The sequence below is a fragment of the Manihot esculenta genome, chromosome 4 (genome assembly GCF_001659605.2).
Source record: "Manihot esculenta cultivar AM560-2 chromosome 4, M.esculenta_v8, whole genome shotgun sequence".
In the NCBI taxonomy this organism is placed as follows: Eukaryota; Viridiplantae; Streptophyta; class Magnoliopsida; order Malpighiales; family Euphorbiaceae; genus Manihot; species Manihot esculenta.
In genome coordinates, this window is record NC_035164.2 from 34,272,865 (window position 1) to 34,288,714 (window position 15,850).

The 15,850-nt window shown below is 35.1% G+C and overlaps 1 protein-coding gene across 1 annotated transcript; it reads left to right on the plus strand.

Annotated features, from left to right (window-relative positions):
• The first annotated feature begins 1,392 nt into the window (after nt 1-1,392).
• Nucleotides 1,393-3,167, plus strand: LOC110612933 (vegetative cell wall protein gp1). The gene has a single exon (XM_021753795.1). The coding sequence runs from the start codon at nt 2,035-2,037 to the stop codon at nt 2,776-2,778; it is 744 nt and encodes a 247-aa protein (XP_021609487.1). The 5' UTR covers nt 1,393-2,034; the 3' UTR covers nt 2,779-3,167.
• Nucleotides 3,168-15,850: the final 12,683 nt, after the last annotated feature.

Genomic DNA, 15,850 nt, shown 5'->3' on the forward strand with positions numbered 1-15,850 from the left:
CTAAAATACAAAAGTTGTTAAATTAAATCAATAGTTTTTAAAGTGATTAAAATATAAAGAAACTTAAAAAAAAAAAAAGAATATTAAAGGAAAACTAAAACATCAAATTTAGCTTAAAAATGAAAAAAAATTCATAAAGTGGATCAATGGAAATAGAAACATTAGATTTTGTATTTAATAAATCTGAGTCTGCTTTTATTGTATTCTAATTTTGCTTTTCTAATTTAATCACTTGAATAAGATCTTCGCAAAAATAAAGACTTTGATTTATATTTTTGTTGAGAGTTGAGGTGAAAATGGTACAAAAGTAGAAATAAAGCAATTCCCATAAAGAGAGTTAAAACAAAGTTAGCTAGGAATGGGCATCTCGCGTGCCTCGGCTCACCCTCTGAATCTTAACCACTAAAAGAAAGAATGCAACAATTTCCGAGGCCAACTGTTCATTTTTTATACATAAATATAATCTAAAGTTGAAAGAGTTGGTGATGTAGAAGGATTCCAGTTCCATGGCCCATCCCTCCATTTGTTCTCTTTTATCTGTCTCTGCAATTCCAGCATCTTCTCCTCTCTCACTCAAAGCACACAAATGGATTTTCTTTTCCGATCAACAAAAAAAAAATCTTTATTTTTGTTAATCTGAAGCGAGATAATTAAGTAATGCATTAAATATTAATAATATTTTCTTTTGATATATATCATGCAAGTCCTTGAGACCTAGAGAGAAACCTATGTTTATATGGGAAAAAATCCGTATCATCTTTTGAAGAAATATTAACACTCAATATCACGATATTCTTTCTTACCAAGAAATTATTAGGTGACATACATCTCACTTTCATGGTCTTTAATCAATGGGTAAGTAAATATCAAGGAGTAGGGTTTAGGTTTTTACAATTTTGGTTGTGCAGCTAAAAGACAGTCTTTGTGCTGACGAAAATTTTTTTTGGGGAATGTTAAAAGGGAAATGAGCGCCTGAGCCTAAGCCAGAGCCAGAGGCAGAGGGCAGTGACCTGGTTCAACCCAAACATGCTTCTTGCTCTAGCTGGCTGCACTGCTACTGTACACATAAGGAGAGGCTGGCTTCCTGCTAATATTTGCCTCTGCTTCTGCTTAATCATTTTCTCTCACCCATGTGATCTTTGCTTGGACTTTCTCTATCTTAACCTTTCTCTCCTTTATCACATGTATCAGACTGAGATCTTCAAAGAATGAATAGACGGTTTAAGGCAAAAATCTGCCAGCTTTAAGCCCATTAAGCAAAATAGCAATGGGCAAAAGCCTAATATGATCCAAAAGGCCCAAAACCCAAAAGTCCATAACAGGCAACAATTGGGCCCACCTGATCTCACAGGGTGTGTGAATGTGAGTGTCTCTCCTTTGACAGGTCAGGACTGAGAGTTGGGAGATTTTCACAACGACAATCTCTCTTTCTCTCCTCCATCTCAATCTCTCAAGTAGTTAACATTGTAACAGCTCTCCTTGTCCCTTTCTAGGCAAATCAATCACCACCCAAATTTGGCCCTACCAACCATTGAACCCGCGTTCCCCTGACCCTCTCTCTTTCTCTTTCTCCTCCATTCTCTCTTTCTTTCCTTTTCTCTGTTTTCTGTCCCTCTTCTGCATTTCTCAGAAACAGGGAAGAATCCCAACTTCTTCTCTCTTTTAATGTCTCTTTCCCAACATCTTTTTTGACCTCCCATTTGAATTTTTTCACTCAAAATCGATAATGGGAAATCGAGGATCCTCTCGTTCTCTCAATGCATAATCAAAATTCTCAACTTTGGGGGCCAGCCCATTTCACCCTTTTCCTTGATTGCCTGCGAGTGTAAGAAAATTCATTTTCAGAAAAGTAGCCCCTTATGCCAAATGCCCAAACCCTAGAGCTCTGGTACCAAATCCAGAAAACCAGGATTTGGAAGAACGAGGAATTCCGGCGATCGGACCCTATTATCCTGGTGCCCAATCTTGAAGAAACCCAATTCTTGAATTTATACCACAGTGCTAGGAATTCAAGAATTCGGGTTTGTTAGCTAGATGCAAGAAGTTCTTGAATCCTCTAATCAAACACCTATGTTCTTTTCAATTTCTTGGTTCATGGAAACACAGTTATCAACTCTAATCTTTGTGATTTTAGGGCTTGTGTGCAATTTCCGAGCCCTTCTTGTTGTGTCGCAGCCACAGAATGTCCGGGCATCAAACGCATTTGTAAGCCCATTGCCTCCTCCTCCGCAGCTGTCACCACCACCACCACCGCCACCGCCACCTCCACCCCCTCCTCCACCTCCACCTTCTCCGTCGCCTTCAAAACCTCCTCTTTCATCATCAACACCCTCGGAATCCCCACGATCGCCATCACCTCCTAAACCACGATGGCCATCACCTCCTAAACCACGATGGCCATCACCTCCTAAACCACGATCCCCATCACCTCCTAAACCAAAATCACCATCACGTCGAGCACCAAAATCACCACCACCTCCAGCACGCGTACCGCCACCTCCACCACGTTCTGCAAGCAAGTCGCCACGTTCTGCAAGTAGTCCGCCGCCGCCACCTAAGCATACGTTGCGCAACGGCTCCTCAAACGAGAGCACGACGGGGAAGCAATCACCGTCATCAACGACGAAAAATAGTCAGGAGATGAACACAGGGAAAAAGGTTGGGCTGTTGTTTATAGGTTTTGCAGTGATTTTGCAGATTGGCGTTGTTGGGTTCTTGGTTTTCAAAAGAAGGCAGCTCTTGAACGCCCAAGACAGATATGAAACTTGCTCTTCTTGAATTTTTAGTATTGTCAAGTTCATCCCATTGATGCTTTAGAGGAGTTTATTGAAAATGGAAATTTTTTCTTCAAATTCTTTGGTGGCAAAAGATTGATTTACGTTTATAAACGGCAGATCGTTGGGTAGTAAATTTTGGGGTCGATTCCCCATCCTAGTCTTTTGAGGTATTTCTGTAAAGTGAGATTTGTTTATTGGCGTTTTGTTAATCTTTTTGCTATTGAATTTCATTTTTCTAATGTAGTTTTATCCATACGGCTTAGAATCCTGAGGAAGTCGAGCCATTTCTTTTTCATATCACAGATTGTGCTAACATACTTGTAAACAATGTTTGGAACCATGGAAATTGGAAGGATTGCAATGACAATTTTTTTACTTGACATTCTTTTATGCGCATTCTATCTGTTGGGTCCATTCTATTTCTATTGCATTTAATGTTGTAAAGTTTGCCAATCAATTTGAATTTTCCTTTGCTGTATGCATTTCATTTGATCAGCTTGTACATTGTATTGGGCAATAGATCAGAAGCACCTATTCAAGTGAACATATTGGGTTAGGTAAAAGACCAGAAGCACTAATATATTCAAGTCAGTGATGCGAGTCATTAGAAATAGAGCCTAGAAAGATCATAGCTGCAAAGTACCAAGTTTATGGTGTACAAATTTGAATGTGAATTTGTGGTGCTTGGAAGTCTGTTTTATTGAGGTGTCACCTCCACTATAGTTTCCCTTTTTTCCCTCATGATGAGGCTGTGATTCTTGAAATTTATACATGCAATTGTAGTGCAAGAAGGCTACCTGCTTTCCTTGAATTGCTTAATTCTGTTATTTGAATATAGCTGATTCATAACATACATATTATGCTGTGATCCGTCTCCATTTTATGGCTATGATGAGAGCTCAAGATTGAGAAATAAAAGACATCAATATCACTGATTTAAAACCCATTGTTCAGATTATATATTAATTATTAAAATTATTATTTTTTAAAAATACCCTCTAGCTTGAAATTGTGATATCAGGTATGCTTTCAAGATGTAGAAGCTGAATTGTGATATCAGAAATTGTGATATTAGTATATGCTTTCAAGATGTAGAAGCTGAATTGTGATATCCGAAATTGTGATATTAGTATATGCTTTCAAGATGTAGAAGCTGATCTTTCTCTGTGGATTAGTAAATGTTGTTCCAAAGGTGAAAGTTTATTTTAGTGTTTTGTTGGAAATGTAGCTAGTTTTGCTAATTGTCAATAATCAGGAGATCGGTAATGTTATTTCTTTACGATATTGAATTATAGTTGGATGGATACTAAAATATGTTTTAGTTTAAGCCAATGTTTACTGGATGATTTTGTATTCTAATGCATCTGATTCCCAAAAGAACTTCCAAATCTAAACTCAAATATTCCTGTATTGGCTTATAATATTATGTAATTTGAGCTGCATATTCTTACTTGATCTATGATTAAAGTCTATCGAATTTAAGTTCCAATCCTAATTGGAAAAAAAAAAAAATCGTATGGTTATTTTTAAGGCCTACATTTTCTAATACATATCCGGTTATGTTTAGCTTTAAAAAATTGGTTATTGAAAGAAAAAAAATATTTATTAAAATTGTTTTTGAACTTGGGTTTTCTATCCTCTCGAAACATAATAATAATGATAATAATGACTCCACTGACACCATGACAGGTATATATGAAAAGTTGAAGAGTCCATATAACATTCTCAAATCTACAACATGCTCAACCCTGTAATTAGAAATAATAATATAATTAGAAATAATAATATTATTAAGTATGAGTTAAATTATTTCATTATTAGAGTAAGTGTTATTAGGAAAGGCATTAACGGGAAGCCCAAACTATTTAAAGAATGTGCTAATATAATTTTAAACTCCTAATAACTGAATTATAGAAAATTCAAATAAAGAAAATGAACATATCCAAAAATGAAGTAGACAGTGTCATTAACTAATTGAAAATGAGTCACTTTCGAGAAGTGTTTAGGGTTATTCGACGGACTAACTTGAAGTGCTAAAGGTTATCCGAACTAGTTAGGAGAGATGCTAGTATAACTTTAAACTGCTAATAATTAAATTATAGAAAACTCAAATAAAGAAATGGACAAATTAAAAAATAAAGTAAACAGTGTCATTAGTGAGTCGGAAACGAGTCACTTTCGAGAAGTGTTTAGGGTTATCCGACGTACTCACTTGAGGTACTTGTTAAAATCTGACATGTTTACTTAAGTGAAATGGATTTCTAAAAGCTAAAAGCATAATTTAGTCACTCAACCTATAAATATTGAAAATTTGAAATTAAATTGAAATATGGTAAATAGTTTAGTGTTTAAGGGTGAATATGGAAAGTTTAAAAGTAAAATTCAATTTTAGTTCTTCATTTTTCTACCTCTTCAATTTAGTCCTCCATGTATCACCTAAATAAACATAAGAAAGATAACAAAGTAAAGAAAAAATGGTTTGTCTTCTTCCTTTCTTCCTTTGGCCGAAGTTCACTCCATTAAAAAGACAAAAACTTTGTTTTTCCTTATTCCACCAAATCCAAACCAATCTCTCACTAAATCAATTTAATTTTTTAATCAAAATTCACTCTAAGATCAAGAGCTAAAGAAAGAGCCATATATTGAAAGAATTGAAGAAGAAAAGTTTAGGGTTCCATATGCACCAAACTTGAAAATCAAAAGTGAGCATAGAAATATATAGGAAATAACATCTTCTCACTTTTTCATGCATGAATTTGAATTATAAAGTTTTAATTTTCAATTTATTCAATCATTATCTAAGATATAAATTGACCTAGGTGAAGGAACATTAAAGGGAAAGGAGCTAACTAGAGAATAGAAGTAGAGAAGAAAGAGAAATTTAAGAAATGTGTGGTGTTTATATAATTTTCTATTTTTCTTTAATTTTCTCATGAATATGTGAAATTAGGAATTTATTTTGCTTGCTGAAAATGTTGTTTTGATTGTATAAATATATAATATGAGTGTTGAAATGGTGTTTGAAAGGGTTAAAGGAAAAAAAATTCAACATTGGAGTTAAAAGTGCAAACCTAGCATGATAGATTTTAACAGGGCAGTGTGTGTTAGCAGTTTCATAACTTATTGTGTAGTTATTAAAATTAGGCCTAAAATATACCAAATAAAAGCCGAGACAAAGAGCTAAAACTTTTATAATTGATCAAATTTTGAATCTATAAGTAATCAGCCCCCCCTAGACTCCTAATCTGAATTATCACAGTATAGAGTACATGCTCTAAGGTCATCCTCTCCTTTCCTTGTTTCCTTTCACCTACCATGGTCAAGAGAAAGGTTTTTGGCTCAATCATGCTTATTCCTTTATGTTAGTTTTAATGCAACCCCTAGGAGTGACTTGCCCCTTTTCTTCTCTATTTCTTTTTGTTTTTATTTTCAGCAGCACTTATTCTTATCCTTGCCTGAAAAAGTCACTAACCTTTTTACGCGATTGTGCACATGGGTGATACACCCCCGGTTACTCAGTTAGTCACTTGTTCAAGTGGCTACTAGCTCTGTTCATAGTCTAGACCATCGAAACTTATTTGCTTGAAAAAGTTACTGACCTTTTTACGCGATTGTGTACATGGGTGATACACCCCCGGTTACTCAGTCAGTTACTTCTCCAAGTGGCTATTAGGCTCAGTTCATAGTCTTAGACCATTGGAACAAGTTTGTGATTTGTGCTTTGTGCTGGTTTTTCATGATAATTTGGGCAAATCAGCTCATAGGGAGTTACACTAGCTTTGTGTTTGCATGTATTTGTATTTTTATTTCCCTTGACCTTAGCACATTTAAGGATTCAATTCAAGAGAAAAACTCCCTAAGTGAAGGTAACATATTGTGAATGATTCAATTTAGGCTTAAAGGGGTGGCAAATCAATGGGGTCATGAGATAAGGGTACTCTTTCAACCTTGTTATCTATGTTGAGTAGAGCAATTAGCTACAAAATTCTGTGTGTGTGTGCAAAAAGTGTGAAGAAAGAGAAAAAAAAAATTTTGGTGTGTGCAATAAGGGGTAAAAATAATGCAAAAAGAAACAAAAAGAAATCAAAAAAATGGAAAGATGGTGTGATCAGTGAATAAAGACTCTCTAGTACCCCCACACCTATCCCACATATTGTCCTCAATGTGTGAATAAACATATAGAAAAATGAAGGAGAAAAGGGAAAGATATTTCCTGGCCTGGGGGTGATTTGACCAGTGACTTGGGCAAGTACTGGGCAAATCACTGGGCAAATAGCTATCTGTCACAGTGCTGGGGCAGAAAATGGTGAACCAGCAGCTGCAACATGCTTTCCATGTGCTGCATCCTATCTTGAGCCTCCACCGAATGGTCTTGAGGTGCCTTTTATGTCCTCCAAGGTCCACCCAATTGCTTTCTTGTGCTTCCTCAACACATCAAGGAGCTTTTCCTCTTCTTCTTGGCTGAGCTGGTTGGAAATAATTACTGGAAGTGTATTTCCAGCTCCCAAGTAGGCATATTTGAGGTGGCTAGGCAAGGGTTTCAGATCTGGTGCATTCTCTGTCTGCTGGTTTTTTGTCTGCTTACTGTCTGATTTGAGCTGTGATTTGAGCAGATTTTCTGGTATTCTGGGCAAATCACTAGGCAAATCACTCACTTCCAGCAAGTTACAGCAGTCTGCTGTTTTCTTTGTTTCAGTGATGTTGTTGTCCACTTCTTCTCTCCTGCAAAGACCTTCATAGAGTAAGTTTTCTTGATCAAAATAAAAAATTTCTTGACTTAAATCATCAATTATATCAAGACCATAAACAGGAGAAACATCATTGGGGAATTTCATGGCATCATAAACATTAAATTTTATAATTTCCCCTTCAAACTCCATGGTCAATGTGCCATCATGCACATCAATTTTTGTTCTTGCTGTGCTCAAGAATGGTCTCCCAAGTAAGATATCAGAGGTGATGTTGCCCTTGTCCTCCTCCATGTCAATCACATAAAAATCAGCTGGGAAGACTAGTTGGTCCACTTGCACCAACACATCTTCAAGCACTCCCTTGGGGTAGACAATGGATCGGTCAGCCAATTGGATCACAATGTTGGTGCCCTTGAGTGTACCTGCATTTAACAAGTTAAAAATAGAAAGGGGCATAACATTAATTGAAGCTCCAAGGTCACACATGGCTTTCTTTATCCCCACATTGCCTATCTTGCATGAAATGGCAAACATTCCTCTATCCTTGCATTTGGTGGGAAGTTTCCTTTGAATGACAGCTGATACACACTCCCCCACACTTACCTTTTTATGTTCAGCAAGTTTCCTCCTATTGGTGCATAGCTCTTTGAGAAATTTAGCATACCTTGGTATTTGTTTGATAGCATCAAGTAGAGGTATGTTGATTTCTACCTTGCGAAGTGTCTCCAATATCTCTTTTTCCTCTTTCTCCTTTTGGGACCTTGCAAATCTCTTTGGGAAGGGAGGAAGTACCTTGAATTTCTCCATAGGTTGCTGTTTCTGCCTTTGGCTGGATTCTGCCTGGTCTGTTGATTTGGGCAGATCACTGCTGGACAGCTTAGTTTGCCCAGCGATCGGGTCAGAATTGGGCAAATCACTGCCCTGATCACTTTCTGGCAGAATTTCTTCCCTGGTCTGTTTTTGCAATTTTTCAACCCTATTGTCTTGCAACTCCTTTCCACTCCTCAATGTGATGGCACTAACATATTGTCTTGGATTTACCTCAGTTTGGGAAGGTAGCTTTCCTTGTGATTCAATTTTGTTCAAGGATGAAGCCATTTGCCCCATTTGTTTCTCAAGATTCTGCACAGTATTTGCCAAATTTTTCACAATCTCTTCAAGAGATGCATTAGAATTCTGAGGTGCAGCTTGAGCTTGGTTTCTTTGCTGGTGGCTTGGATATTGCTGTCCCCTTGCATAACTAAAATTTGGATGGTCCCTCCAATCTGGATTGTAAGTATTTGCATAGGGATCATACCTTCTTTGCCCATTAAAGCCTCCAACCGCATTGACTTGCTGGTCCTCCTCTTGAAGGGAAGGACATAGATCAGTTGGGTGGTTGTTGGCACATATTCCACATGTCTTGGGCTGCTGAATCTGCTGGACTTGTTGGGTTTGACTCACAACAAGGCTACGGACAGCATTGGTGAGTTCAGAAAGTTGGGATGATAAAATGGAATTACTCACCTCATTCACATTCCTTGTTGGCAGCTCTTGGTCTCCAAATTGTTGAGAAGTTGCAGCCATGGAGGAAATCAAGTCCCTCATCTCTCGAGGTGATTTTTTTTCAATTGTTCCTCCACAGGCTGCGTCAATAAATTTTCTCTCCGAGGGTAGCAAACCTCCATAGAAGTACTCGATGAGAGATTGGTCAGAAATATCATGCCGAGGGCAGCTTGTGCACAACTTTTTGAACCTCTCCCAGTACTCATACAAACCTTCAGAGTGCTTTTGCTTTATGCCACTTATTTCTCGACGGATGCCTATGGCTTTTGAGGTTGGAAAGAATTTTCTCAAGAATGCTCTTACCATATCAGCCCATGATGTGATGGATCCGGGTGGCAAGTAGAATAGCCATTCTTTGGCATAGTCTTCAAGGGAAAAAGGGAAAGCTCTAAGCTTGATATCATCTTCTGGAATGCCTTGAGGTCTCATAGTTGAGCACACAACGTGGAATGCCTTCAAATGCTTGTGAGGATCTTCATTTTCTAGGCCTCTGAATTTAGGAAGGAGATGAATCAGACCTATCCTTAGCTCGAATGGTGCTGTCAATAGGGGATATTCAATGCATAAGGGTGCTTGATCTCCTGCTGGTTCAGCCAACTCTCCGAGAGTTCTTTCCCGTGGCTGAGGTGCTTGAATGGGCACGTTTCCAGCTTGAATTTCAGCTTCTACATGTGCAGCAGGTGGTGCTGCCATTGCTGGATTTTCTACCATGACCAGAAATTCAGTTTCTGGTAAAAATTCTGCTGTAGCAGGTGCGGTGATGGAAGTTTCTGCTGGTGTAGAAATTTCTTCAGCAGGGGCAGTAGGTGGTCTGTGAGGTGGAGTTGTTGATGAAGATGGTTTTGAGGCTTGGTTCCTCAAATTTGCTTGCTTCCTTAAGCTCTTGGCAGTCTTTTCAATCTCCGGGTCGTAAAGAAGAGTGTCTTTACGGCCAGACCTGGTCATAAAGGGAAAATACGTTAGTTTAAATCAATTCCCCGGCAACGGCGCCAATTTTTGATAGGCGGTTGTCGAAGCCGTCAAAAATAAACCTATTAAACGATCAACAAATAAATTTGCAGATAGTGGCAATAGGGTCGAACCACAGGGAATTGACACTAAAGACCTTCCTAATAATGACCAAGGTAAATAAATAACAAATAATTAAAAGAGGGGGGTTTAATTTGTTGATTTAATATTAAACAGCAAAAGAAAGCAATAATTTAAATATGAGTAAATCAATAGGAGAAAAGTTTCTAGTTGAAGTATGGATCTTTTTCAGATTGTTTAGAATTGATCATTGATTATTCGATACTCTTGTTTATCTCAATAAACTAGTTTAGGATGTGGAAGACGCTTCTCACAATCCAAATTCCTCCTTAGTTCTAGTTTGATTAGGAAACGTTCGCTAATCAAACACTAATCAACAAGTTGCCAAGGAACGTCCTTGGGGCATTGTAGCATCGAACAACTGTTGATTGCATTAAGACTTAGAGGAACCCAATTCTATCCTTGCCAACTGCGTGGTCAAGTTTAGATTATGCAATTTGATTAAATGTGTATTTGAACAACCTAAGCAATTACGGACCTAAATCATTCAAACAATATTACTTAAGCAATTTAAAAGCAATGGGCCCTTATTGATTCTAAAAGCAAAATAATAATTATGGAAAGATCAAATTGCATAAATATTGAAAGCAAACAAGAGTTTAACAATGGAGTTTTAAATCTCCCAATTCATCACAAAATCTGAAATTCACCAACTTCAACTAGAAAAGAAAGAGTTTAGCCACTCATGGTGGACTAAATACACAAAAGGATGAAAAGAAAAGAAAAGTGAAGATGCTGGAGAGTTTCTGGCGAGTTGAGTTACTGAACAGAAGATGATGCCTTGCTGGTTTGGAGGCTCTCCTTTTATAGCTGCATATTTCCATCCATCTAGGGTTTCAAAATCCCTTTTTGATTTGGTGTTTGACTCCTCTTTTGATGTTGAATTTAATTGCAATTGGAATTCCTTGGATGAGAAGTTCTTTTTGTGGCTCTTGGATTTGTTTTGGTAGTGATTGAGTTGGATTTGGACTTCTGAAAACTTGAAATTCGGTTTCCTGAACAATTTCCCGCTCTGCTGTATTTTCTGCTGTCAAAGTGATTTGCCCGGTGATTTGACCAGTTTCTTCAAGTGATTGGGCAAATCACAGACCTGATCACGTTTCTGCCAGTCAGTTCTCTCTGTCTTCTGCGAGTGATTTGGCCAGTGATCTTCGAGTTTCTTGGGCAAATCGCTGGGCAAATCACTGCTGTCTGTTGCCTCCGGGTTTCTGCTTTAATTTGATCTGGGCAGTGATTGGAGCAGATTTTCTGGTGATCTTGGGCAAATCACTGGGCAAATCATCCTTTTGTAATTTTTCTGCACTTTTTCTCCCATTTTTCAATTTTTTCCTTTTCTGTAAAAACAAGATAAAAACCATAAATTAAACTAAAAAATGTGTAAATAAGCAATAATAATTATGATAAAAATGTGGCTAAATTATGCTTGATCAATAAGTAAAATTATGTAAATTGTAAGTGAACCTAAACTGGTCACAGTGATAAAGCATCCGAAATAGACTGTATTGATTATATCATAACTAATTTTATACTCAATAAGATTAGTTAAGATCAATACCAAATGAATCTTAAGAAGTATACCTAAAATTTTGTAGAAAGCACTTAAACTTGAATTTGTATGAAAATGCATACATCTGATATATTTTATGATACTATAAACAAGTACCAATACTGGACTGATTAAGACCTTATTGAATAGCTTGTAAAAAAAAATTTTATAATTTAAGTTAAGGTGATCATATTTGTATGAATTATAGCTTATTGGAAACATAAGACATAAATACACATTTATTGTGAGAAATTTAAGTTAAATTGTAACTTTAGAGTGCTTGAAAAGTTAATGCAAAATATGCAAAATGTCGCTCTCTTGAATTGGAATGCATAAAAATTGACATGCTTGCTTAATCAGTAAGAATTATGCATGTGCTTGCTTGTTGTACTTGATTTTCTCACGTGCTTGCTTGATAATAAAATTTATTTGTGCATGATGATTTGAGTAAAACTTGTTATTAGTGGTATGAAATGCAAAAAGTGAATTAACTTGATGCACTATTAGAATGCTAAGTCAACAAAATTTTACACTATTTGTCATGAGTTTCTCGTCTTATTAACCTTGGCATATAATATATGTATTTTTTGAAAATGATTTCAAATAATTTCAAATGATATGCATTTACATTGAACAATTAATACATTGAATTAATGATACTTAGTCGGGGTAAACTTAATAGGAGTCGAGGTTAGTTTAAGGGTACAACATGCCATATAAACATACAGAGTTCCCAGTACTACTGCCGATACATGATCTATATTTGAGGTTATATATCAGGTACCTCATAAGCATGGCTATGGAGCCCTACTAACGGTTTTGGCCTTTGAGCCTACTATTTAAAACCATGTACCCACTGTTATAATTTCTTATTTACCTAGTCGACTCTACTATGTGTTTATAAGGATTGAGAAACTAATTAAGATTGATGCTCGATTTTTTTTGTGAAATTATCAGCGAATATTAACGTGTTTGCATCTATTGCATGAACGAAGCCATGGTGATTTGCTATGAATATGAAATGTGCAATAATGACAAAAGAAGATATTTTATTGAATCTGAAGGAAATTCTTAGTGTGCACAAGGATACAAATATACTTTGTATCGTGTTAACTACACTTTACATACTTGTAAATGTTTATTTGATTATCTATATACATAAATATGCTTACTCTATTTTATTATTTGTTTACAATCACCTATTGAGGATTAGCTCAACGTACTGGTTTTTACCTCACGCAAGTTATAAATAAAGTAATCAATGCAGAGGTCGTCAGAGATCAACATTGGACATTAAAACCATTATCATAACTGGTTGTTTTGAGTCTCCGAATCATAGTACAGTTATATTTTAGTATGTACATATTAAATAGAGTGAGTTATAAAGGTTATGTAAGTTAAAATAATGTAATCATGTATTGATAAAGAAAATAGCTAATGTGATGATAATCATGGGAAAATAAGGGATGATGTTGTTATGAAATATGTGCTAAATCAAAGAATAGTAAGATATCAAATGACAGTTGATAATATAATTATAAATATATTTTTCATATGTACTACATGTAGGAATGCTGATAAAACAGAGAAAACTCTGCCAAAATTTTAGTTTAAAATCTCACATTTATTTTACTCACTTTATGAAATTTATATGAACTACCTAATAACTTGGTAATTACACATAAAAGAAATGGGTTAGTTTTGAAATATCTAAAAAAGTATAGTTTGTGACAATTCTTACTCTGCTTATACCTTGACAGGGTAAGGGCTATTACAGTCCACACCAGGACACCTGATTCAACCTGACTATAGAAGGTCCATCCGTCGTAGTATACAAATCAGACTTTCTATATCTCCAACCTTACCAATGCCCGATATATGCAAGTCGACCTCTTTAAGACATGCAGATCCTTCTTAGGATCACAATTGCGCATGCAATAGGACTGATAGCAAAGACGCGTGTGATGGACAGGGTTAACTACACTTTACATGCTTATAAATATTTACTTGATTATCTATATACATGAGTATACTTGCTCTATTTTATTATTTGTTTACAATTAACCACCGAGCATTAACTCAACGTTCTGGGTTTTACCTCACGCAGGTTGTAAATAAAGTAATCACTGTAGAGGTCGTCAGAGATCAGCATCGGACATCAAGACCATTATCGTAACTGTTTGTTTTGAGTTTTCGAGTCATAGTACAATTATATTTTGGCATGTACATATTAAATAGAGTAAATTATGAAGGTTATATAAGTTAAAAAAATGTAATCATGTATTGATAAAGAAAAGAACTAAACTTTTACATGTGATGATAATCATGGGAAAATAAGGGATGATATTGTTATGAAATACGTGCTAAATCAAACAATAGTAAGATGACAGTTGATAATATAATTATAAATGTGTTTTTCTTATATACTACAGGTTAAAATGCTGATAAAACAGAGAAAACTCTACTAAAATTTTAGTTTAAAATATCATATTTATGTTATTCACTTTGTGAAATTTATATGAACTACCTAATAACTTGGTAATTATATATAAAAAAAATGGTTTAGTTTGAAATATTTAAAAAAATATAGTTTGTGATAATTTTTACTCTGTTTACACTTTGACAGGGTAAGGAGTGTTGCAGTCCATATTAGGCCACTTGATCTGACATGACTACAAAAAAGTCCTTCCGTCGTACTTTGCAGATAAGACCTTTTATACCTCCGATCTTACCAATACCTGAAATATGCAAGCCGACTTCACTAATGTTCGGAGCAAGTAGGTCGACCTTTTTAAGACAAGCATATTCTCCTTATGAATATAATTGTGCGGGCTGATAGGAAAGGCGCGTGATGGACAGAGTATAGGTGAAATGACTCAGCATTTATTAGTCGACTGTCTATCATTAATGAGCAGAGTATAGGTGAAATGACTCAGCATTTATTAGTCGACTGTCTACCATTAATGAGCCACCTGACACTTCTGCAATGACACTCCACCATCATATCCGATAGGATAATCCGTTAGAACGTCTCGATACAGTCAAGGTATTAATACCCCTGAAGGGTGGATTTTTTTATCAACCACAGATCCAAGAAACTCTCATTCTCTCTTAACTAACCTCAACCTCTACGAAATAGAAAGGTAGTCCTATTAACTCTCATTTCCAATCAATTAGAGCCATTAACTTCTCCGTGAATCAAACTTCTAGTTGATGCGTTTCCATTTTCTTTCTTATCGAATCTCAGATTTATCATGTTCTAAAATATAATTTATAATATAAAATTTTTAAATATTTATTTACTAAATAAAAAGATCACTTGAAGTTAATTTTATTGATTCACCTATTATCAAAGGAACTAAAGGTAAAAGATATGCATTATATAATTTGGCGAGAAAATGAAAGGAAATTCATTGCTAATAGATATTTTAAAGCCTCAAAAATTAATTTAGAAGAGTGTCACATGAGTTAATGAAGATTCTTAAGAACTCTCCTTTCATAAAAAATTGACTTATCATGTTAAATTTTAATTTTTTAATATATTTGTTAAGAATCTTATTATATATAACCTTTAAAATTATTTAATTAAAATATATTACTTAATTTAATAAGCATGTTTAAACAGTTACTGCATGGTATATTCTCTTTTCCTTTTTTTTAATATTTTTATAGAAAATTATTTTTCATATTAAATATGAGTATTTTTTTATTTAAATATTTCAAATTCCAAACCATACAACCTTATTCCATTAAAAAAATTTATTATATTAAATAAAAATTTAAAAAAATCTTAAATTAGCAATTTAATTCATGATAGAAATCTTCTCATCATATATATATATAATAACTCAGTAAGAATTATTTTAAACATAGAAAGCTATTTTAAAATAAAGATTTTTTTTTTTTGGTTTTATTAGAAAAAGGATAAATTATTTTAAATATCTTAATTATTATAATATCGATTTTTAATCTCAGTAAACTCTCCTGTAATGCCTAGCTTAAAACTGGAAAAAGTAAGTGAAAAAACCTGAGATTAGAGAAAATTACAAATAGAATTTAGAGGTTGAAACCAATAAGTGTAAATCTTGTTAAACCTTGTTCCCAACAACCATGCCAAAGAAATATCCATCTCCAAAGACTTCTAGCACTCAACTGCAAAAGAACAAGAAAACATGTAACTAACAATGTGTTTGGATACAAGG